The sequence below is a fragment of the Phragmites australis genome, chromosome 17 (assembly GCF_958298935.1).
Source record: "Phragmites australis chromosome 17, lpPhrAust1.1, whole genome shotgun sequence".
Taxonomy (NCBI): Eukaryota; Viridiplantae; Streptophyta; class Magnoliopsida; order Poales; family Poaceae; genus Phragmites; species Phragmites australis.
In genome coordinates, this window is record NC_084937.1 from 5,691,099 (window position 1) to 5,716,970 (window position 25,872).

At 46.6% G+C, this 25,872-nt stretch overlaps 1 protein-coding gene, 1 long non-coding RNA gene and 1 pseudogene across 2 annotated transcripts; all 3 read right to left on the minus strand.

Annotated features, from left to right (window-relative positions):
* Window positions 1-4,148: 4,148 nt before the first annotated feature.
* LOC133897879 (uncharacterized) overlaps window positions 4,149-25,872 on the minus strand; it is a 29,285-nt pseudogene continuing 7,561 nt past the window's right edge.
* LOC133897881 (uncharacterized) lies at window positions 15,841-16,747 on the minus strand. The gene is made up of 3 exons (XR_009905991.1): window positions 16,684-16,747; window positions 16,546-16,608; window positions 15,841-16,405 (listed from the first exon to the last, which is right to left on the minus strand). It is a non-coding gene; the product is annotated as an uncharacterized LOC133897881 (long non-coding RNA).
* Window positions 16,805-22,133, minus strand: LOC133897880 (uncharacterized). The gene is made up of 2 exons (XM_062338706.1): window positions 17,532-22,133; window positions 16,805-17,454 (listed from the first exon to the last, which is right to left on the minus strand). Exons 1-2 carry the CDS (start codon window positions 17,727-17,729, stop codon window positions 16,816-16,818), a joined length of 837 nt encoding a protein of 278 aa, XP_062194690.1. The 5' UTR covers window positions 17,730-22,133; the 3' UTR covers window positions 16,805-16,815.

Consider the following 25,872-nt stretch of genomic DNA (forward strand, 5'->3'; position numbering starts at 1 on the left):
GTCTCCGGATTGACCCGGAGTATCCAGAATCTGTAATCCGCTGTGAAGTTTTAATTTTTAGAAAACGCCTATTCACTCCCCTCTAGGTGACATCATATACAATCGGGTATAATCGAGGATTGAATAGATGATGAATTCAATGACTTTGAATTCCAACCATTAAGATCCTTAACTTATTCACTACTGAGTTTTGTAAAACCTTTTCAAAATCATTTTCACTCAAAACACCAAAGAGAAAGAAAAGGAAAAAGAACTCTAATGCATTTACCTGGCTCCTAACAAAACTCAGCATGCAATGCACAGAAAATAATAACCTATATTGATTGATTGATTAAGAAAATAGGTTTTAAACCTATACTACTGTTGAAGCTATTCATTAATCTTGGAAATTTTTAGAAATTTGAGAAATCTGAAAATCAGGGTGTTACAAAAACATGTCGGTTCGGGGTCAAAATTGTCCCCTTTATGGCAACTATAGAGTCGGTTTGAGATCTGAACTGACCCTAGAGGCAGTTAAGGCATCCACTCAGATCAGAACTGTCTCCTTTGTGGTGATCAATTAAAAAAATGTCTCAGAACTTGAGTCGTTTCACCAGAAGATGTTATGAGCGCAAAGTTATGCCAATTGAACGCAGATGGGGGCTCCTTCCCTGAGGGCAAACCTTAGGCTGGGAGTCCTTCGACGAGCTAAACGGGACGACATTCGGTGCTACTATCTAGTTCACAGGTTCAGCCCATCGAAGAAGAGCCTTGCCCGTGGGGTGCTGCTGTTGGGGGATGGTCTCACAGGCCCCCCTTTCGAGCAGGGTCAAAGGCCTCTCGAACCATTGTTTACTAACAATCTACAATCGTTATGTATCTTGCATGTTACAAGAACCCTTCGGACATGCCGAAGGCACTTTGCGGGACCTTGGCGCCACCAAAGCGTGTCCAGATGCCGGTTTTGGCGAAGCCATCGATGGGCCTTTGGAAGTTAACCGAAGATCTCCGTTGAGCTTTGCAAGGGAGTCAACTGAAGGGACGCTAGAAGCGTTGTCATAGGCGAAGCATTCGGCTAGCCTTCGAAGGCATGGCGAAGACCATCGCATGGGGCACTAAGGAAGACGATTGAGGGTGCTCCGAAGGTGCCATCGGTCATAGGCCTTCGAGAACACAGGGAAGGAGAAATCGAAGTTGGAAACCAAGGACCTAGAAGGGCATAATTGTAAATATCAAAGACACACTATGGAATAATACCGCATTGTCCTCGAATATACCGGGAATGTGGCAATTACAGGGGTATTATTGTACTTTGTAACATAGATTGGTTGGGTACAAACTATAAACAAGGCGGCACTTTAACCGAAAAGACATGCGATATTAATTACAATACATAATTGTCCATCCAGTGAAGGTCTCTCACCTTGCCTTCGGACCATTCCAGTGGGTCGAAGGCCCCTTCTTTGTTTGGTTACACACGCACCTCGATGAGGTTTGGCCCGTGTCAAACCTATTGACTTGGTTCAATGTGGGCCCTAGCCCCACTTTCATCATAGAGGCTAGCTAGGTTTGAGTGCACCTAGGATTTAGCGTGTTTAGTTTTTTCAGGAAATCCAAGAAAATGAGAAAAGGGTTAATTGTTCAATTGATAAATCAACTGAAACTTGCATAAATTATACTACCTCCGTTTTCAAATAATTGTCACCGTTGACTTCACGCATCAATATTTGACCATCAATTTTTCACAAATACATACGTAAATCATTCAAAGTATACAACATCCTTAAACTACTTTTGATGGCAAATCTAACTATACTATTTTCATTTTACTTGCTTAAATATTTTAAAAATTATTATTGATCAAAGTTGAAGTTACAATAGTACCGGTGTCAATTATTTAAAAGCGGAGGTAGTAGTAAATTCATTTTGGCTCCTAAAATTATAATTTCAATTTTGATAATTCTACCATGCCATGCCCTACATGATAAAAAAAATACTAAGGCTCATGAAATAGCTATTGAAATGCATGTACTCGATTAAATATGCTGCAACTTTAATAAATCATAATTCAATCATGCCATGTCCAAAATTGGTGGAATCAATTTTTTTAGTCTTGTTATGATCCATACTATCTAGGAAAATACTTGTTCACATGATATGCCTATTTAACATGCCTTTAATTGCTATAAGTAGATAAGCTTGTTTAACTTATAAAATTCATACATAAATTCATAAAAATGCAATTAATATGATTCCACTTCAAAACATATTCTTTAGATATGATCTACCCAAAAATAATAGCTAGCATGTGAAGGTCTTCCTTACTATGAGAAATGGTCGAATTTACACTTTAAAGCACTAGGTCACCTATCTATCAGTTTGGACGGAGCTGCACTAACACACTTATACCATGAGCATATGAAGTCCAAATTCACTAATTCTTGTTGCATTGTATCCATGACATAGTGCACTACATCTCCACCAAATTTCATGCAGTTTGGAGCATTTCTCATAATATTTCATTAATGCTCATTGCGATGCACCCTTTTTGTTCTTTATAGAATAAAGAATCAGAGAGCGACGTGGGGGTGTCCGAAGTTGTACCTAAAAAAATGATTGAGGGTGAAGCATCTGGGACTCAAGGCAAGCATCTATACATGTTGCTCTATTATTTTTGTGATCAATTATGCGGACGAAAATACTACTATTTATATACGTTCTAGTTGCATGTGCCAGTATTGATGATCATGGCTTGTCGATGGGTAGAAGCTAATTAAATGCATGATCTACCCTTGGTTTAATTGTTGTTTACCTATTCTTTGTAACCTAAGAATGACGAGTATAAGACATATTCTTAGCCATGCTTTAGGTCATTGGTAGAAATTGAGCAGTGGAATATTGCCATCGTTCGTGGTATATAGGGCTTTATGCTACATTGGTTATTTTCAGTTATGATAATGGATTATTGATGGATTACGAGACTTGGGCAAAGGATAGGATTGTTTGGGAAAGGCATCTTCAACAATATAGCTTCGCTTGGGTCGATTAAGCACTAATAAAAAAGGAAATGGAGAAATTTAGGATGACAAGGAGCCTAGGAGTGTTTGGGAGCAGACCTAGGTATCCTAGCACCGTAAGCACGTGTTTAAGTCAGGTGGTAATGGATTTGAAAAAGGTCATGAGGGCCAAGAGAATGGACGTGTTGTGTGAGTAAGAATTTACCCCCTGCAAGGTGTAATAACTATTCAAATAGTCGCACTCTTAGTCATGAGCATTCTTGGAGTCGAATCTATAAAATCCATGTGTGTAAGTCTTGTAAGCACCTTCATATTCATGATACTATGTTTGAGCTTTTGCAAGTGAAGAAGAAACTGATTTAGCTATTTTTACTCTACCGATAGCTGCGAAGGGTAAGAGTAGTGGATGATTATGTGATGCTAACTCCGGTGGTGCTTGTGGGCCACCATTAGCCTTTTGTTTATGTTTGTAATGACTTCCGCTGCGTATTAGAAGATCAAGTGTTAGGGACAACCTTGTTGTAATATAATCTCTGGTTCTTGTTTTAACCAAATTGAGAGCTTAACCTTGATGTATGTGATGCTCACATGTTAAATTTAGAATTTGCACTAGAATTCATGAATTGCAATTTGGATCAAGACTTATAATATATTCTAAAATTCGTAATCTGATTATATCTTGTGATAAAATTCATGCTGTAAACGATATGTGTATTGATCTTAGACTTGTCTCGAGACGCATACTAGGGAATACATGAATTGCTCTCGTTTCAATTGTATTGATGCTACGTGATGTTGTCATTTAGATGTGTTCACTTGTGACATGTCGAGCATGAGCTAGCTCTCGTCTCTATAGACAACATATTCATAGAGACAACCAACATATTCAATTGAGTTAAGTGCAATTTAGACGGCTCTTCCAGAGATTTTCACAGATCTAATTCTCTAGGCGCCTTCTTTGGACACCTCTGCAAAATAACCTTATTCATGGCAGTTCCTGTTGACAAGTGCTCAATATCTGTGGAAGATCCTGTTGAAACTATTGGAGCTGCTGATAAGTTCGGTTCCTGATTAAGGGGACTAGCTTGGTTTTATATAGTGAATAAGTGGATAGCTGCAAATGTTACAAGGAAAATCAATAATATCAACACAAGGGTACCAACTTTAAGGTGAGTACCAAATCGGTACATTAAACTTATATCAAGCTCACATTGCAACATCCAACTTTTATTGTCCTACGCTCACTAAAAGTCAGACATTGTATTTGACGGGTAACATCATCAGTAGCCCAGATTATCAAAAATTTGATTATGTAAAATTCCCGTAACAATGTGAGAGGACAAACAGCCAACTCGTACCGGTTAACTACTCGTACTGGTTAACTACTCCATCCTTGGCTTTTTGGTCCGGTGCGAAGTTTCAGGAGTTGAATCATCCCATTTGCGTTTCTTGGCTAGATGCTTCGCCTTCCTGGCAGCCACAGCAGGTCGCTTACCTTTGCGAGCATATAGAGCTGATTTTTTAGGCACCTTCTTCTGGGACACCTCTTTGCATGATGGCCTTTGTCATTGCAGTTGAAGCAGGGTACTCTTGATACTCGTGTTAGTGCCACATCCATTATAGCTTCAGGATTGGTGTTTTCAAAGGCTTGTACCTGACTTCTGATGGGGCTCTTCCTATCACAATGGTCTTCTTCGACCGAACCTTGAGACCTTAGGTACCGTTTCACTCTCTTCCTTAAATTGACATTCATGGGAATCGTGGCTACCATCATTGCTCCAATTCTCCAGGCGGTTTCTTCTTAGGACACTTTTTTCTGTAGTGGCCTTTGTCATAGCAATTGAAGCAGGTGACATCACATAGCTCCAATTCTCCGGGCTTTTTATTGGGACACCTAAACGTATAGTGGCTTCCATGGCAATTAAAGCAGGTGACATCACATAAATCTAATTCTCTAGGCACCTTCTTCTTGGGACACCTCTTTGCAAAATGGCCTTCTTCATGGCAGTTGAAGCATGGGATTCTTGATACTTGTTTTAGTGCCTTGTCTGTCATTGCTGCATGGTTGGTCTTTCGGAGTCTGGCACCTGATTTCTGATGGGGCTCTTCCTCTCACAATGACCCTGCACACTATGATTGAAGCTTGAGACCTTGTGTACTGTTTCACTATCTCCCTTAGATTGACATTCATGGGTACCATCATATGGCTCCAATTCTTCGGGCAGCTTCTTCTTGGGACAACTATTTGCATAGTGGCCTTTGTCATCACAATTGAAGCAGGTGACATCACATAGCTCCAATGCTCTGAGTGGCTTCTTCTTGCGACTCCTATTTGCATGGAAACTGGAGCAGGTGACATCATATAGCTCTAATTCTCCAGGCTGCTTCTTCTTGGGACACCACTTTGCATAGTGTCCTTCTTCGTGGCAGCTGAAGCATGTGACTCTTGATACTCGTGTTAGTGCCTTGTCCGTCATTGCTGCATGGTTGGTCTTGTCCGAGTCTAGTACCTGACTTCTGATGGGGCTCTTCCTCTCACAAGGACCCTGCTCACTGCTATTGAAGCTTGAGACCTTGCGTACCGTTTCACCATCCCTCTTAAATTGGCATTCATGGCTATCATCATGTGGCTCTAATTCTCCGGATGGCTTAACAGGTGTGACTGCCCTCCTGCTTGTTTCTGTCAGTGCCTGTTTCAGAATGGCTCGGAAACTTTCTCGATGATACTGAGTTACAGTGAGCATTGGACTTAAGCGACATTGAGCAGGGACATGATCCTTTCCTTCACAAAGGAAACATGTAACTTGTCCCATAGGACACCTTCCGAGTGGATGGTTTATATCACAGCTGGAGCAACTGAGGTCCCTGTTAGTGTACTTTTTGTCACAATGACTGAGGTCCTTACTGGTATAGTGCCCTTTTTCGCCACAACGACGGCAAGCACGGTTCTCAGACACATTCTGTCGGCAACACCACAAGTGACAGTGGCCAACCTTATTACAAAGAGTGCATATGACTTTATTCTCTTGATCCTTCATGGGGGAATCACAAGTGTAATGCCCTTCTTCGCCACAGACTATGCAGGTGCTTTTCCCAGTTAGTCTGTCCTTAACATACCAGCTGACATAGTCCGGAGAATGTAGCACAGTTTGATGTGTATTTTGTATTTCAAGATGACCGTTGTGGCTTCTTTGAATGGCCCGTGTGGTTCTCTTCCGCTTTCTTCCTTTGTGAAGCGAATTGTCATCTCTCATTGGCTCCTGTGAACTTGAGATAGTAAGTGGCCGGATGCTCATAAACTCAGCATAACGAGACTCTGGATGGGCTCCAGGATCAGCAGCTTTGGGTGCACTATCGTCATTATTATTGTTTGGAGTTTGATACACTGCTTTCATCAGTTGTGTTTCTGTTCCTCGAAACTGATGTGGTATTGCTGGCAGTGAAGGCGACAGCTTGTTAATGGCAGTAGGGCCAGTGTTCTTCATCTGACAATGACAGGTTGACAAAAAGGGTTAGCAGATGAGCGGGGAAAGCATCATGGCAAGGGAGGAATAGGTCTACCGCTCAGCTTAACCAAAGCATACAAGATCGAGAATACAATGCAATAAATGAAACAAATCCTTCTTGCGACTGCAGAATACAAGGCCAGGAATCCAATGCACAAAATAAAACCAATCCTTCTTGCGACTACAGAGTACGCACAAGGGAAATATGTCTATTTGTTACATGATACTCAACATGGGGTCCTGTCCAAAGAAAACCTGGCCTAATCCTAGTGATGTGTCTCACCATCACTTGTCGTCCTAGATCCCTTCCATAGTTTTGAAGTAAGGCGAGACAAGAAAAACTACTAATATTTTGAGATTAGAACAGTAAGGTTACTAGTCGAGAACATCAGGAAGTAAGAGAACAGAGAACAGCTTAGGTAAGTGGAGTGTTGGAAAATATCTCCTAGATATGACTATTGATTCTGCTGTAATGACAATTATGGCAGATTGATTCTGCTCCTTATGAGCAGATTGTGCATACTAGTGCTGACATTAATAGGTGTAATTACCAGCCTAATCTGTGTATTTGATTGCTTAATCTGTACACCTTGTACTCTATATATGCCTAGTGCATCAATGGAAAGAACCATCGAAATTCTTCCAATCTTTTTCTTCTTTCATGGTATCAGCTTAACCGATCCTTTCCACCCCTCCTGCTATGGGCGCGACACCAAAGAAGCCGCCGCCGCCCTCATCGCCAACAACACTAGCTTCCGCACTTTCCACAATCAATGTGCGTACACATATTTCCTTCTCCCTCGAGATGCACCCTCCAAACTTCAGCCAATGGCATGAGCTGTTCACGTGTCTCCTAGGCAAGTTTGGGTCCTCCAAGCACATTGATGGCACCCCCACCCTGAAGGCGCCGACCCTATGTGGCAGGCCACCGACTATGCAGTGTGCACGCTCCTCTACACCTTGATCTCGGGGGAGATCCTCTCTGTCATCCTCACCCAGCACCTCTTCTCACGCCATCTAGACAAGCATCGAAGGCATGTTCCTCGACACCAAGGCCTCGCCTGCTCTCTCCCTAGAGGCTGACTTCTGCAATCAGGCGCAAGGGGACCTATCGATCCTTGCCTACTCTTAGTGCCTGAAGAACTTCGCAAAAACCCTCGCCGACATCGGCCAGCCCGTCTCCTCCGACACACTCATCCTCACGCTACTGCATTGGCTCAACGAGAACTATAGGCACATGGCCTCCATAATCAAGACGATGTCGTCTCTCCTTTCGTTCCTCGTGGCCTACTCTCTACTCCTGCTCAAGGAAGCCAACCTTAAGATTGGCAATCCCGAGGCCACGACGGCCCTAGTTGCCCCATGGCCAACTCCTCCACCCCCCTGGATCCAACTCCAGAGGCTCCAACAACGGTAGTCGGAGTCCAAGCCAAAGTACAAGGTCAAGGGCAACAAAAATGTTGGCTCTGGCGGCAACAACACTAGCGCCCCCTAGAACCGCCTTAACCCTTCGGTCAATCCATAGATTGGCCAATTCCAGGTCTAGTCCTTCGGTCAATCCATGGATTGGCCAGTTCTGGGTCTATTCAACAGGTGGCCCTAGCATCCTCAGCCCTGCTCTACCTCAACCATTTGTCGCCCCCGCTGGTTTCCAAAGCGCACCGCTATCCCCTGTCTTGGGATCAAGCATCACTGATCCAGGCCCTGAACACGATGTCCATGCAGCCACCTGACAACACATGGTACATGGACTCCGAAGCTTCATCCCACCTCACCACCAATTTTGGTAATTTGTCTCATATATCCCGCTCCTCTCTCTTCTAATGTTGTCATCTGTGATGGCACTCGTCTACCTATCACCAACATCGACATCAAAACTCTCACCACCTAACCTTGTCCATTGTGCTTACAAAACGTCCTAATCTCGCCCAGACTCATTACAAATTTGGTTTTCATTCTCAAATTTACCACTAACTTGTGCTACGTGGAATTTGACCCTTTTGGGTTTTCTATCAAAGATCTCCCAACCAAGCACGAGATTCTTTGCTAAAATAGCTCTGGTTACCTGTACCCGCTTCGGCTGCCCTCTTCACCACGCTCCTTCATCTACCCATGCAACACCACCACCATATGGCATCGCCGTCTCGATCACCCTAGTCACCTAGTTTTGCCTAGTTTAGATTCTTCACATGCTATCTCTTGTCATAAACCTAACACCGCCACTTGTCATGCGTGTCAGCGAGGGAAACATGGTGATCTCCCATTTCATCCTTTTGTCTTGGACAAGGCCATTTGAAATAATTCATTGCAATTTGTGGACATCTCCTATAATTAGCATCTATGGCATCAAGTATTACCTTGTGTGTTTGGATGACTACACACACTATTTGTGGACTTTACCCCCTCAAACTCAAATCCACCACCTTCTAGGCTCTCCAAAAGCTCCACACCTACATCCATACCCACTTCAAATCATCCATCTCCTTGTCCTCGAACCATCCATCTCCACCTTCAAGTGCATATTTCTCGGTTACCCCACTAATCACAAGGGATACCGCTGCCTCAACTTGTCCTCAAACCGCATTGTCTCTAGGAATGTAGTTTTTGATGAAAATTGCTTCCCTTATGCCACCCGCTCGTCTTTTCAGGGTCCTCTTACTAGTTCCTCGACGACACAGACTGCAATGTCGTCCCTGGCAACAGTACAACCGCTACACCTTCCCTACGACTTCCTGTCAGCCTGGTGCCTCATGCGACAGCATCAGCGCCACGGGCAGGACCTCCCCTTGACGACACACCAGGCACACTGCCCGTGTCGAACTCGTCGCCATCAGGAGCGTGCATCCCTGCGCTGCACGGCTTCGACACTCTCCATCCGGCTACCTCCTCTACACTGTCAGGTGCGAAATCACCGCGCACACATGTTCGGCACACAAATGCACTAGCTGCATCCCCGGCCGCCACTGCTAGTGGACAGAGTCAGGCGGAGACAGCCTAGGGCGATGGAGCCAGTAGCATCCCAGTGCGGCCCATCACCCAAGTGTACTCTCACCAGAGACGCATCAGGCCCTACACTCCAGCTACTGTGAGTGCAGCTCACGGTCCAGGCTCCACAACGACAACTTCGGCTAATCCTCCAGGCCACTTCCAATTTCCGATGGAACACATACCGCCAACAGTGAACGAGCACCCGATGCGAACTTGTGGCAAGGACGTCATCCGTGTGCCCTGGAACTACCTTACTTTGGGGATGATCTCTCGCCCTCCCCCTTCGTAGGGTAACTCGAAGGCTACCGGAGACTATGCATTCAGGTGATTACAGGGGTGTTTTAAGGAGTGCAGGCAAAGATCACGAAGTACTTTCGGTCGCAACCCGGAGGTTGGCCCAAGTCCTTCATCCGTGCGGGCGAAGACCCAGACGATCCTTTGGTCGAAGACCGGAGGCGTGCTCGCAGTCCCAGCTACCGGCGTCGGTGAAGACGACAACGAGCCTTCGGTCGGAAGCCGAAGACTACACCGACAGTTTTGCTGACATGAATGGGTAAAGGTAGCAGCGCGTCTTCGGACTGGGACCGAGGATCGACTCATGGCGCCAAAGGGGAGCAGCGAAGCCCGTGGTGAACCTCCGGCTGATAGCTGAGAAGCCTTCGGCGAAATCTTGGGGTCGATCGAAGACCATGACTGGATGTCCGGACCCACTTAACTAGCCGAGGCAGAGTTGTAATTATGTAAATACGCTCGATTGTACCATAATGCCCCCGAATATTCCGAGAATGTAACAGGTAAGGGGGTAAAAACTGTAAACCACGCGTGGAGTGGTTGAGTACGGGCTATAAATAGAGCCATACTGTATCCGAGACGAGCGGAATCAATTGAGACAATTTACCCCAAACACGTGTCACACCTAGAAGCCTTCGGCTTTTCCTATATGCGAAGGTTCTCCTTGTTCGGGACATCGGTTCTAACAATTGGCGCCGTAAGTGGGGATCAAACGGACCGAAGCCATGCCACCCAAGAAGAAGAGGAAGCCAACTGGTGCATCGGAGGTGTTGCCGGAACCTTCGGCTGCAGCCGGGGCTTCGATCGAAAGACCCCCTTCGGCGCTACCAGGGTCGAGCAATGCTTCGACTGGAGGAGCCTCAGGTGGGCGTGAATAGCACTACAGTGTTGATGTTGCGCCACTAGGAAGCAATGAGGACAGGCACAGAACGGCCGTCCAGGAAAATGCGGCACCGGTGCGGGTCGCGAAAGCAAGCGATCGCGCACGCTATGAGCCTTCGACACAAGGAGGGAAGGTGCGAGACGAAGAGTGGGAAGACCTCGATGACTTAGCAGAGTACGAAGACGAAGACGAAACACAAGAGGAAAGAACAGCTAGGCTAGAAGCCGAAGAGTTGAAAAGGCAGATTGCGCAGAAAAAACACATGTCAAACAGCCTAGCAGCAAGCCGAAAAGCTGCGGAATATCGCAGGCGGGTAAAGGAAGCTAGGAAGACATTGGAGAAAATACAAGAGGAAATCGATATGCTGCATCGTGCGGAGGAAACAGCCCGCCACGTGACGCCGTCTGAAGACACGGCACGACCTCCGCAGGACCTTCGGCGGCAATCATACGCGGGAGACCCAAACCCCCCCCCCCCCCCCCCGCTATCCATTGGTCTGCAGAACCAACCGTGGCCCTCGGGCTTCAAGATGCCCAGAGTAGTAATGTTCGACGGAGAGTCAGATCCAAGGGAATTCGTAATGAGTTTCGAAACGGCAGTCGAATCCGCCGAAGGAGACAATGCAACACTAGCAAAGGCCTTCGTGTTAGTTGTAAAAGGGATAGCAAGATCGTGGTACTCTGCGTTGCCTTCGGGATCCATCTACTCATGGGAGCAATTGTGTAATGCCCTGTACAGCAACTTTCAGGGAAATCGAGTAGACAAGATCACCGCGAGTGACCTCATCGCACTGAAGCAACAGCCAACAGAAACATTGCAGAGCTACATGCGCCGCTTCGTACACATACGTTGTCAAGCGAAAGGGCTGAGCGAAGACACAATCATCGACGCGGCAATACAGGGCATCAGAGGGGGACTCTTAGTAGGAAAGCTTACAAGAAAAAGGCCAGGGAGTGTACAAGAGCTGCTCAACAAAATGGAAGAATATGTAAGATCCGAGCTCAACCATCTTCGGAGAAAAAATGAAATAGTAGCCTCAAAAGCAGTAAAAACAAATACGTCGACCAGGGAGGCAGGCACTAGCCACCCTAGAGGCTGATTGCGGCATGTGAGGAAAGCCGAAGCATCTGACTATACAACAAGGCAAAAAGAGGTCAATCAGATAGACTCCAGCCCCTTTGAAGCTGCTCAAGTGGCAAGCGAAGGTCAGAGTGAGGCTACTCGAGGAGACCAAACTGGACGAGTTCTGCAGGACCCGGCTACGTTTTACTGCGAGTTACATGGCGAAGGAGCTGGCCACAAGACCACGCAGTGCCCGCAGGTCATGGCCATGAAAGAGAGCTTAGCGAAGCAATCCTTCGATCAAGCAAGAACCATACACCACGCTGCACTATTCAGGCGAGGCGAAGCGTGGGAAAACCCCAACCCGGGCACGACGTTTGCCAACCAGTGGCGACCGATGCTTCCGCCACAACAATATGCCCCTGAAGCCTTGGCTCAGCTAGATCAAACGAGGCAACTGACCCTCCAAGGGGAGCTACCTCCACCTCCACCAAGACCTGCGATCGAAGCACCACCAGAGAGCAATAAGTCCGTGAACACGGTAAATCATGGATACAATGTGGTGTCAGCGATCTCAGGAGGATCTAATCAGGAGACAGAATCTAAGAGGCAACGGAAAAAATACATGCGAAGGGTCAACCACGTTGGTGTAGGGCCAACGTACATTCACTCAAGATGGTCCAATGTGCCCATTACATTCTCGCAAGATGACGAGGGTTTTAGATTACCCGCACACAGATGCCTTTGTGATCACAATAAACATTTCGGGAAACGAAGTGCATAGAATTTTGATAGATGGAGGAAACTCTGCGGATATCATCTTTGCGAATGCCTTCGACATAATGGGTCTACGTCGAAGCGACCTAGACCAGGCTAGATCCCCATTGCTAGGCTTCGGCGGGAGCACAATCAACGCTCTGGGAAAGATAACAATCCCAGTGTCATTTGGCGAAAGGACAAATTTCTGAACAGAGGATATTACCTTCGATGTGGTCGACATCAACTATCCATATAATGTGATATTCGGTCGGGGAGTCCTGAACACATTCGAAGCAATACCGCACCACGCGTATCTGTGCATTAAGATGCCTGATCCTGGAGGCGTCATAACGGTGCTTGGAGACCAGCAAGTGGCCTAAAGAATTGAAGTGGGAATCACTCCAAGACGGCGAAATGTCCATATGGTGATAGAACCTTCGGCGGATCGAGAGGAGAAACCAGAATAGTGCCGCTACATCAAGAAAAAATAGATAAAAAATCACCATAGGGGCAGAGGCACCAGAGGAGGACCAACAAGAACTGATAATGTTTCTTCGCAGCAACGAGATGTCTTCGCTTGGTCTCCAAAGGACCTGCAAGGAGTCAGTGGGGAAATCATTCAGCACAGTTTAAATGTAGATCCCCGTGCGAAGCCAAGGAAGCAAAAGCTCAGGAAAGCTTCGAGTGAAAGAGAAGAAGCAGTGAAGGCTGAGGTAAAGAAGCTACTCGATGCTGGCATCATACGTGAAGTGTTGCACTCAGAGTGGCTAACCAACACAGTATTAGTTAAGAAAAGCAATGGTAAGTGGAGAATGTGCGTAGACTTCACGGACTTAAACAGGGCTTGTCCGAAGGATGATTTCCCATTACCTAGAATTGATCAGCTGGTGGACTCCGTGGCTGGTTGTGAAATGTTAAGTTTCTAGATGCATACTCGGGGTACCATCAAGTCTAGATGGCAAAGGAAGATGAGAAGACAAGTTTCTGAACCTCCTTCGGCATATACTGTTTTGTGAGGATGCCCTTCGGCCTCCGAAATGCTGGCGCAACCTTCACCAGGTTGGTGCAAACAGTGCTAAGCTCACAGATAGGGCGAAATGTCCTAGCATACGTTGACGACATAGTGGTCAAGAGTGCCAAAAGAAGCCAACATCTCGAAGACCTGCGTGAAACCTTCGGAAGTTTGCGAAGGGCGGGACTAAAGTTGAATCCAGAAAAATGTGCCTTCGGAGTACAGTCCGAAAGGCTATTAGGGTTCTTGGTGTCGAAGAGAGGCATCGAAGTGAAACCCCAAAAGATCCAGGCAATAATAGACATTGGTGGCGAAGGGGTCAAGCAGGCCTTCAGCGAAGACACAACTAATCCCACCAGTTTGGCTGTTAACACGGTGGGGAATTGACATTGTCGGTCAGCTGCCTGTCGCCCCAGGGAACTTGCGGTATGCCGTCGTTGCGGTCGGGTACTTCTCCAAGTGGGTGGAGGCAATGCCGCTCGTAAACATAACATCGAAAAATATCCAAAAATTCTTGTGGTAGACGTCATATGCCGTTTCGGAGTCCCACGCGAAGTGACGTTAGACAACGGCACCCAATTTGACAGTGCAGGATTCAGGCACTTCTGCGAAGGCTTGGGGATCAAAGTCCATTTCGCGTCTGTATACCACCCACAATCAAATGGAGCCGTCAAAAGAGCAAACAGTATTGTTTTCGCTGGTGTCACGAAGCGACTGCAAGGCCTGGCGAAAGGAAAATGCGTCGAAGAGCTGCCAATGGTCTTATGGTCTATAAGAACAACGGTAACAAGACCAACTGGTTTCACACCGTTTTGCCTGCTATTCGGCGAGGAGGCAGTGACTCCGGAAGAATGCAAGAACAAATCATTTAGGGTCATAAACGAATCAGAGCAAGACAGAGTTAACATCAAAAGATGCCCTTGAGGAAGTGAGATTGCAGGCCGCCGAAAATTTGAACAAGTAACAGGAGAGACAAGAAAGTGGAGAGATAAGAAAACATCCTTAAAGAACTTCGTCCCTAGAGATTTGGTGCTGCGAAGACTCGGCAACGCCTCATCAGTAGAAAAACTACAGAGCAAATGGGACGGTCCTTTCTTGGTCAAAAGGTCGTTAAGATCCGACTCGTATCACTTGGCAACTCTAGAGGGCGAGGAGCTCACGCATACTTGGAATGCGGATAACCTTTGCAAATTCTACGTGTAATAGCGGTGAAGGTCTTCGCACCCCTGGGCGAAGAACCGTGCCAAGGCAAAGTGTATGTAATTTTCTTTTTATGTAATTTTCTTTTCATGTAATCAAAATGTACGGGAACTGCACTCTTTTCCTCACAGAGGGACCCATTCGTTAGGGCGTGAGCTTTTTAATGAGGCAGGCACCCATGTAAACATTGATATAATGGAAATACCCCTAGAAAAGAACACTTGGTTTGAGTATGAATAACTCGTCGTCGAAGTATGCCAGCCTTTTAGAACAAGGTGGCACACCAATCAACGAGGGGCGCGCCGGAAATTCACGGCACAACTTGAGGTGCGAAGTGTTAAGAAAAGACAACGTACCCTTTCGACCTAAAAAAACCAAAGTGTCGTTCGACCCGAAAGAAGGAGGCGCACTTCTCGCTAAAAAATCGGGGGCTAAGAGTGCCTACCCCCGCACCGAAGGAAAAACAAACCTTCGGAAGAAAAGCCGAAGTGCCGCTAGACCTGAACGAAGGCGACGCACTTCTTGCTAAAAAGTCGTGGGATCAGAGTGCCTGCCCCAGCACCTAAGGAAAAACAAACCTTCGAAAGAAAAAGCAGAAGTGTCACTCGACCCGAAAGAAGGCGGCGCACTTCTCGCAAAAAAGTCGGAGGCTAAGAGTGCCTACCCCCGCACCGAAGGAAAAACAAACCTTCGGAAGAAAAGCCAAAGTGTCGCTAGACCTGAACGAAGGTGGCGTAGTTTTCGCTAAAAAGTCGGAGCCTAAGAGTGCCTGCCCTCGCACCAAATAATAAAGTTCCATCAGCCGAAGGTACCTTTGACAAAAAGTCAGGGGGGACGGCGTTCTCAGAACAGCACTTCTTTCGTAGCCGAAGGTACCTTCGGCACAAAGTCGGGGGGACGGCGTTCTCAGATCTTAAACATTCATCATCGCCGAAGCGTCGCCCCAAATAAATTATCGGGAATGACACTCGAGAAAACGTTCCGCAGAAGGTACTTGGTTCCCACAGCTAAAGTCGGGTGAACGGCGTTCCCCGAGGGAGGCGTTGCTCAAGTTATTGCGAAGTGTTCCTAACGTCTGTCAAAAACACACTTCAAGCGCGGTGTCGCCGAAGAAACAACTCAAACGCCCAAAAAAACGAACAATTAACTGTAAAAAACACCTTTTATTCCGCAAAGCTATCAATATCAGGATCAACAAAATCCTTATACCACCGACTAAAATCAAATTGATAGGCTATGCCTTGACTAGCATGAAAAGGCATAGTTGGGACCCAACATAAGACGAAGCCGAGGGAGATGCATGAAGGGCGCCCTCACCTTCAGTGTGTTGCACCAGCTGCGAAGAGGGCCCACGACGGTAGCAAAGTTGAGCCTGGCGAGGCGGGAGTCCGTCGTCGTCTTCTGGCTCAACCTTCTGTTCAATGAGCATAGGTGAAGGTTCGACGTCTCCGCGCGCAATTCGACACAAGTTGCGCTCAGCTCTGCGGGTAACCAAAGCCGAAGGGCTAAAAGATTTCCAAAAGTCTTTGGTCCTATTATTCATCGCATCTTATGCCCTACACTTCGCCTCCTAATACCGCTCAAATTCAATATCTGGATGGCGGCGGTGAAAGGAGTCCCAGCAAGACCAAGACACAAAAAAATTGTCCCTCATCATAGTAACGGGAACAGCCTCTTCGGCTACCTGCGCAGTGTCCGAAGGGAGGACCTGCGCAGGGAGACCAAAAAGTCAAGAACATTTCGCAACAAATAAAAATAGTATATATTACATCGTTAATATATGTTACATCGTCTCAAGTTATAACAAAATTTCAATAAACAACGTGACGCTTCGCTAATTCGTCACACCTTCCCAGTCTCTTCGGTCGTCGCGATCGTAGCCTTAGCCGAAGGATCGTCCCTTGCCTTCGCCTGCAAGAGAAATATTTCTTCAAAGCGCACACGACTAGAAAAATTAAACAAAACTAGTAGTAAGAAGAAACATACTCGCTGGCGATTCATCTCCGCCTCCCGGAGGGCAAGATCGCGGCCTTGTCTGCACCAATAATTGGTAGAGAACAATCGGGCAATGGCCTTCGACGCCCTCAACACGGCCAAAGTAGACATGTCCGTTGGGTATCAAAAGGTGTGCTTCTGGAGCGCAGTGTGATGGTCACAGCCTGTCATTTCAATTGATTGGACAAGGCTTCGGGCTGAAACCATCGCGCAGAAGTCACCATATAACTGAGCTGCTGGGAGAAGGCTCCCGCTGGTTTCATTAATCCAACTTATAAGACCATCCAGCCCGACAATATCGAGTGTTGGGGGCGTGGCCAAAGCACCAATCCCTAAGAAGGTGCTGCTGATAGCTTCGCATGCGGCGACGGCCTTCGGCTCCAACTCCCCAAGCGCATTTAAGGCATCTTCGGACAGAGCCTTCATCTCGTTCAGCTCTTCTTGCAACTGCTGTGCTTTAGCGATCTCTGCGGTGCAAAGCGCCTGCAGGTCAGAGATTTGCGCTTCGAATGATTGCAAATTTTGGTGCAAGCACTTGACCTCCTCTTCGGCACCCTGTTTCTCTGAGCGTAGGACGCTAAGTTCCTTCTCGAGTTGCTCCAGGCGCGACTCGGCTTCCCTCGCTCGGTGCGCAAATTCCCGTTTGTGGCCTTCAGCTCTCTCAGCACGCTTTCGCAACATATCTATTTGCGCCTCCGTGTTTTGAGCGCGGGCTTCGTAATTTTCCGCCTGTTTGCGTTGAGCCCGCGAGATAAGCACAGCCTGGGACGTCGCACAGATATGAGAGCTAGTAATAAAATGACAAGAAAATACAAACATAATAGAACACACTAATATACCTTCGCAATCGCCACGTCGGAGAGGTTGAGATGTTCGGCGGCGGGCTTCCGCGCAAGTGAAATCTCAAGCTCAGGCAGGACGAAGGTGCTAAAAATCTTCTTCGCATTACTTACCTCCCAGGAGCTTGGTTCAAACAAAGAAACCTTGAACGCCTCAGGCTCGATGGCCTTCGTGTCAATCAGCCCGCCGTGGCTCATTAGCCCTTTCCCGCCGTGGTGGGGCGCACTAGGAGTCGATTCCTCAGTACCAGAGGATGAGCTCAAGGATGATGAGGACGAAGAGTAGGCTACAGCTTCAATATTGTCACCCCCCTTCGACCTCAGTGTCCCTGGCAGTAGTCCCAACGATAGTTCGTGTCTCTACCAGGTCCTCCTCATCATCACTTAGGATTAGCGTGGGAAGGTCCACGCGAGAACAGAACCCCGATTTCAAGGAGGGACGGGGATCCTGGGTGCCCTCGGGCACCTCTTGCCTTAAAGGTACGGCACGCGGTGCAACCACACCCTCAGGAGATGCCTCTTCGCAAGCGTCCTCGGTGGCAACCTCACGCGGCCTTTTCCGAAGGGCCAATGCCTTCTTTCGGCCTCCTCGCAGCGAGTGTTCGGGGTGTCTTCGCTTTTTCGAGGCGCCAGTGGAAACCTCTTCGCTGGCCTCCTCCGCCGGGGAGCCCTCTCTAGGACCCTGCAGGAACGCGCTAATCTTCAGCCTCTCTCTGTAAGAAAGGCCCATGTATTCCAAGACTCGATTGAGCCTTCGGCCAAGACCTTGTTCAGCGCACAACTGCGCTTCGCCCGGCGTGAACTTCCCGACAAGCATCGTAGCTTTCGTTTTGACTTCAGACACCAACAAGTCTGGTGAAGATCAAGAAACGTAAGCAAATGACAGCGAAGTTAAATCCAGAAACATTAATAATAGTAAATGAATGTGTACCCGTGAAGCCGTGCACGGAAGGATGAGGATGGCAGAGCCCTTCAGGCCCTTTCTCCCCAAACTCCAGGATGCTCCAATCCCGGCTAGGGGGCCAACTCCGACGGCTATAAACTCCTCCACGAGGTCCCAAGTGGATAAATACTTCGCACACCTAGCGAAGGCCTCGAGAGCAGTCCGCTGGGACGCTTTCAATTGTACGTCCGGAGCGCGGTTCCCCTTCACCTCCTCGCATTTCGACACGAGAAATTCCTGTTGATCCACCTTGTGGTAGAACCACCACTGCGTCCAATCCTTTGGCCATTTATTTTTATACACGATGGCAGGCGTGGATAACCCGGCGCGGTAAGCGAAGTTTAAGCACCCATAATGTGCCTCGCTCTGCACGCTTCGGGCGAATACTGGCTTCGGCTGATGATGAAGCCGGTGAGCAGCAGCGAAGGCCCTGGCCGATGCTTTTGCTCCCTCAGATCAAACAGCCCAGGCAAATAGACCTAGCCTCACAATGGCGTTGGGCGTCAGCTGGTGCAGGTACACTTCGAATAATTTCAGTACCTTGGCAACCATATCATCGCAGGGCAAGCGAAGGCATGCTCGAAAGTAGTCAACGAAAACAACAGCTTCTTCTTCAGAAGGCTCCAGTGTCTCCTGGTTCACGGGGAGCCTAACCTTTTAGATGTCGCTGATCAATCCGTCTTTCACGAGACTGACCAGCACTTCGTCATCCACCTTCGACTGCCCAATCCAGTATGTCTTCAGGCGATTAGACCTAGCCTTCGGCGCCATCGGGCTGACCTGAAAAGTCTTGGACGGCGAAAGACTCGGAGGAGAGAGTGAGAAGCTTCGTACGAGAGCTGCAGCTCGAGCAGTGGCGCACAGTAAAAATGAACTGTGGACCAGTATTTACAGCAGCGAGGATAGCGGTTAAAATGAGGCGCGTCGAAATTCGAATCGAAGTGGGAAATGCGTCTTGGTATCCATTGAAGACATTTAATGCATGTAAACAAAACAATTACTCAGGGGCAGCATGGTCATACCAAAAATAATTAATTAATTAATCCGGCAATTTCCTGAAGTGCATCCACCCCCGCAAGCCATCGACGGGCCGAAGGGGACGGTGCTGAGACACATCTTGAAGTCTACAGGTTCGGCCCATCGAAGATGAACCTTACCTGTAGGGAGCTACTATTGGGGATGATCTCTCGCCCTCCCCCTCTTAGGGTAACTCGAAGGCTACCGAAGGCTACGCATTCGGATGATTACAGGAGTGTTTCAGGGAGTGCAGGCGAAGATCACGAAGTACCTTCGGTCGCAACCCAGAGGTTGGCCCAAGTCCTTCATCCGTGCGGGCGAAGACCCAGACGATCCTTTGGTCGAAGATCGGAGGCGTGCTCGCGGTCCCAGCTACCCGCGTTGGTGAAGGCGACAACGAGCCTTCGGTCGGAAGCCGAAGACTACACCGGTAGTTTGCTGACCGGAATGGGCGAAGATAGCAGCGCGTCTTCGGACTGGGACCGAGGAATCAATCAATGGCGCCAAAGGGGAGCAACGAAGCCTGTGGTGAACCTCCGACTGATAGCTGAGAAGCCTTCGGCGGAATCTTGGGGTCGATCGAAGACCATGACTGGATGTCAGGGCCCATTTAACTGCCCGGGGCAGAGTTGTAATTATGTAAATACGTTGGATTGTACCATAATGCCCCCGAATTTTTCGAGAATGTAGCAGGTAAGGGGGTAAAAACTGTAAACCCCGCGTGGAGTGGTTAAGTACGGGCTATAAATAGGGCCATACTGTATCCGAGACGGGCGGAATCAATTGAGACGTGTCACACCTAGAAGCCTTCGGTTTTCCCTATAAGCGAAGGTTCTCCTTGTTCGGAACATCAGTTCCAACACTTACCCTCCAGGCTTCGACAACAAACACCATCTCCCCCCGCTGAAGACCTACCGTGGAGCCCTCACTGATCCACATTGCAGCACGAGCATGTTGGAAAAGTCCAATGCCCTCACCATCGATCGCACTTGGGATCTCGTTCCCCCTCCTCCGAACGCAAACATCGTCACCATCAAATGGGTCTACCGCCACAAACTCAACTCCAACGGCTCCTTGGCTCGATACAAGGCGCGATGGGTTTTGTGAGGCTTCTCATAGCAGCCAAGCTGACTATGACAAGACGTTCAGCCCTGTCGTCAAGCCACCCACCATCTGAACAATACTCTCTCATCGTATGCGGCAATTGGCCCGTCCATCAACTGGACGTCAAAAATGCATTTTTGCATGGCACTCTCATTGAGACCGTGTATTGTCAGCAGCCGTCCGACTTCATCGACTCCATGGACCTAGACCATGTGTGCCGCCTCAACAAGTTGCTCTATGGACTCGTGGCGCCTCGTACAGTCGCTTCCAAGCCTTCATCCTCTCCATCGGCTTCCACAACCCAATTTCAGAATAAATCAAAATTATTTTTATGCAAAAGAAAGTGAGAGTTGAATAAATAAAACCTAAATAAATATATACACATATATGTATATATGAATGGTTTTGATTTTTGTATGCAAATGGTTGATTTATAATTGTTTTATGCTTGATTGATTTGTGATGTATAATAAATAATATATAGTATGTATATACATATATGTATAAATCGAATAAAAAAGAAGGAAAAGAAAACCAAAAGCTACTGGAGCGGAATCCAAACCTCTCTCTCTCTCTCTCTCTCTTCTAGGCCGCAACAACTTTCCATCTCGGCCCACTTTTGGAGCGATGCGAAGCCTGCAGTCGACGCCGTCGCGTTGCTCTTGCTCGCCTCTCCTTTGCTCCCTGTCTGGCACACGCAAGACATCGACAATCCCCAATGCCGCTTCGATCGAACCCGAGACTGATTCCAACCGAACTCATGCCAAACGAATTCCATGTTATCTTCGTCTCTAGCCCACCCTATCTCTAGAAGAGCTCGTTTCAAACGCGAAGTCGAGTCCTAGATCAACTCGCCAACCGCATCAAATCTTCCCAAATTCGCGCAAACTCAAAAGGATTTTCCCCTAGGAGTTAATCAGGTGGAATCCAGATGCCATACGCGATATTTTGCCCATCATATCTCTTTCTGAGCCTGATTCAAACTCGAGAATTGGTCGGGATAAAATCCGTCATTGCAAACCCTAGTCCGAACCAACCACGACTCCCTGTCACCTCTAGATATAAAAAATAAGCCCTTGAGCCTCCCCTCAACATCCCAGAGTTTCGCCCAACTCACCGTAGTAGATTAGCAACCAGAACTCCCTCACCGCTGGAACTCCGACGACCAAACCTGTCACTCACCGTTGCCAACCTCCTCTGAGCTTCGCCGACAATGGCGTGCTGACAATGGCGTGCTGCCTAGACGAGTTCGCTTTCACGCGCTCAACGTTTTTTGCTGCTCGTCGAAGCAGTCTATGCAATGCGGTGAGATTCCGGTGATCAGATTAGCCTTGCTTTGAGATGATGATAATGGTAATGGCTTAATTGAATATGATAATGGTCTTACGGAACTATGATAAAAGATGGTATAATTTTTGTAGCAACATAGAATTAGGATTTGAGCAAGTAGTTTAGATGAAACCAGTACAAGTTGTATGGTTGTGTTGTGGTAATTTTGCTTAAATCTAAAGATCCGTTCGTAGAGCAATCATTCCAAGTTAACAATACTACTTGCTCAAATCCTAATTCTATGTTGCTACAAAAATTATACCATCTTTTACTGGTATGGGACGGATCTAGCCGATTAATTTGCTTCACTCTTAACATGGTGTAGACTAATTGGTGGTACGGAATGAAAAGATGTAATTTCTAGGATTCGTAAGGCGCAAGAGGAAACTTCCATTATTGAGGTGTAATCACACGGTAGTGAAACATTGACGGGTATGCACATGTTGAGAGGAGCTTTGTAAAGGCTTTGTAATGATCTCTCGGCGCACACCTCGAAAGTGTATAAGGTACTGACGGGTACCGACAAAAGAGTTGATCATGACTTGTAGGTAAAGTATACAACATTTTCATAGTGTACAACAGATTAATTATGCATGCTCACAGTCACGAGTGACAAGGAACTCACATGATTAGAACTTGATAATTGGTTGGTTTGGTCAATCACATTGATGGGAGCTGTGATTGAGATGTTAGTAATGGTCAACCCTGGCGGTGAGAATCTTGGTTTAGGTGTTGAAATGTTGGTTAAGTCAAGATGGTGAGAATCGTAAGGTGGTTATTAATTTATTGTTATTCAATTATTTACTCATTTTTTAACTATTGTCGTAGTCAATGTTGTTTTATGCAAAATAGTTTTTTTACTTATTATTGTCCAAGCCTTCATATGCATTTTTTTTCACAACTTGCGAAGTACGACATGTGCTCACACTTGCTATAACCAAACAAACTCAATTGACGAAGATGTTGAAGAGTTTACGGAAGATGGAGCGTTCTAAATTGTTTTCTCTGTTGGTTAAATTCTACATGGATACCCTGCAGTTTATTAGTTTCTTCGACCCTTGAAGATCGCTTTTGTAATACGGTTGACATAAGATGAAGTTGGATATTGTAATGATTATTATCAATGAAGTCACGTTGTGTTAGGATTGATTTATAAGCTCAGCACATATATGAGATTGGTTAGCTTCTTGAACCGATCTCGACATCCAAGCGCGACATGACCCTCTTTATCTACAAAGACAACTTCAAGGTCGACCACCTATTGTTGTACGTCAACGACATCATCCTCACGACATCCACATCGGCTCTTCATCCAGTCACTGCATCTCTTCAACAAGAATTCTAGATGACTAATCTAGGTGCCCTACACTACTTCCCCGGCATCACCGCTCATCGCTCACCACGTGGCATCTTTCTCTCAAGAGAAGTACACTGCCGAGATGACTCAATAAAACCCCTACGCCACACCTATTGAGGTCCGCTGCAAGTTGTCATCTACAACCGACGATCCAGTGTCTAATCTAACACTTTATTGGAGCCTCGTTGGTGCTTTACAGTACCTCACCCACACCCGCCCTGACATCACTCATGTGGTGCATCAGGTATGCCTCCATATGCATGATCCCCGGGAACATCTCCCTAGAAAGGATTTTGAGGTATGTTGAAGGCACAGTGGGACATGGAATTGAATTGTTGTCTTCCTTGGCGACAACCTCATCTCATGGTCCTCTAAACGGCAGCATACGGCGTCTCCCTTGTCAAGACCGATCAAAGAAAAAGATCAATCTCGTTTATGTGCTGAGCCCAGAAATTAATCCCAACGCATAGTGAGTTTCATTGATGAATATCATTACAATATCACACTTGATCGTTATTAAATTGTCTTACAAAAGTGACATTCAAGAGTCAAAATCCAAATAAAACTCTATATCGGAGCTACATATTCTCTAATCCTTCGCGACATCTCCACTTGCACGACCACCTATTGTTGTACGTCGACGACATCATCCTCACGACATCCACATCGGCTCTTCATCGAGTCACTGCATCTCTTCAACAAGAATTCTAGATGACTAATCTGGGTGCCCTACACTACTTCCCCGGCATCACCGCTCATCGCTCACCACGTGGCATCTTTCTCTCAAGAGAAGTACACTACCGAGATGACTCAATAAAACCCCTACGCCACACCTATTGAGGTTCGCTGCAAGTTGTCATCTACAACCGATGATCCAGTGTCTAATCTAACTTTATCGGAGCCTCGCTGGTGCTTTACAGTACCTCACCCACACCCGCCCCAACATCACTTAGGCGGTGCAGCAGGTATGCCTCCATATGAATTATCCCCGGGAACATCTCTCCCTCATAAAAAGGATTTTGAGGTATGTTAAAGGCACAGTGGGACATGGAATTGAACTATCCCGTGAATCCACTAGCGAGGTTGGCTATACAAACACACATGCTTTTCCACCTCCAGTTTCTACGTCTTCCTTGGCAACAACCTCATCTCATGGTCCTCCAAACGGCAGCATACGGCGTCTCCCTTGTCAAGACCGATCAAAGGAAAAGACCAATCTAATTTATGTGCTGAGTCCAAAAATTAATCCCAACACATAATGACTTCATTGATCAATATCATTACAATATCACACTTGATCGTTATTAAATTGTCTTACAAAAGTGACATTCAAGAGTCAAAATCCAAATAAAACTCTATATCGGAGCTACATATTCTCTAATCCTTCGCGACATCTCCACTTGCACGACCACCTATTGTTGTACGTCGACATCATCCTTATGACATCCACATCAGCTCTTCATCGAGTCACTGCATCTCTTCAACAAGAATTCTAGATGACTAATCTGGGTGCCCTACACTACTTCCCCGGCATCACCGCTCATCGCTCACCACGTGGCATCTTTCTCTCAAGAGAAGTACACTACCGAGATGACTCAATAAAAACCCCTACGCTACACCTATTAAGGTCCGCTGCAAGTTGTCATCTACAACTAACGATCCAGTGTCTAATCTAACACTATCAAAGCCTCGCTGGTGCTTTACAGTACCTCACTCACACCCGCCCCGACATCACTCAGGCGGTGCAACAGGTATGCCTCCATATGCATGATCCCCGGGAACATCTGCCCCTCATAAAAAGGATTTTGAGGTATGTTAAAGGCAGTGGGACATGGAATTGAACTGTCCCGTGACTCCACTAGCGAGGTTGGCTCCACAGACATGCTTTTCCACCTCCAGTTTCTGTGTCTTCCTTGGCGACAAGCTCATCTCATGGTGCTCCAAACGGCAGCATACGGCGTCTCGCTTGTCAAGACCGATCAAAGGAAAAGACCGATCTCATTTATGTGCTGAGTCCAGAAATTAATCCCAACACATAGTGACTTCATTGACGAATATCATTACAATATCACACTTGATCGTTATTAAATTGTCTTACAAAAGTGACATTCAAGAGTCAAAAATCCAAATAAAACTATATATCGGAGCTACATATTCTCTAATCCTTCGCGACATCTCCATTTACACGATTAACGTAGAATGCATCTTTGAACGATCCATTCTTAACGAACTCTTCAATTCCTTCTCCAAGTGTTTAGTGATAGCAAGAGTGAGCACATGCCGTACTCAGCAAGTTGTGAGGAAATAATATGTATATAAAAACTTGACAACAATATGACAATATGGCTCTTTTGCGTAAAACAACATTTAATATTTTAAGAAGTATTTGAAAAGCAATAATAATTAAATAAATAACAATAAATAAACAACAACCTCAAGATTCCAAACATCTTAACCAACCTTCCAACACATCAACCAAGGTTCCCACCACCCAGGGTTGAACACCTCAATTATAGTTTCCACCACCATGATAGACCAAACTAAAAAAACCATCAAATTCTAATCATGAGATTTTTCTTGTCACTCGTAAC

Bases quoted from the DNA above. Each gene is read 5' to 3' on its own strand.
- LOC133897880 (XM_062338706.1), bottom strand. From the start codon at position 17,729: ATGAGCCACGGCGGGCTGATTGACACGAAGGCCATCGAGCCTGAGGCG. The intron at 17,455-17,531 runs GTATATTAGTGT...GCGACGTCCCAG, and splicing joins CCGACGTGGCGATTGCGAAG to GCTGTGCTTATCTCGCGGGC.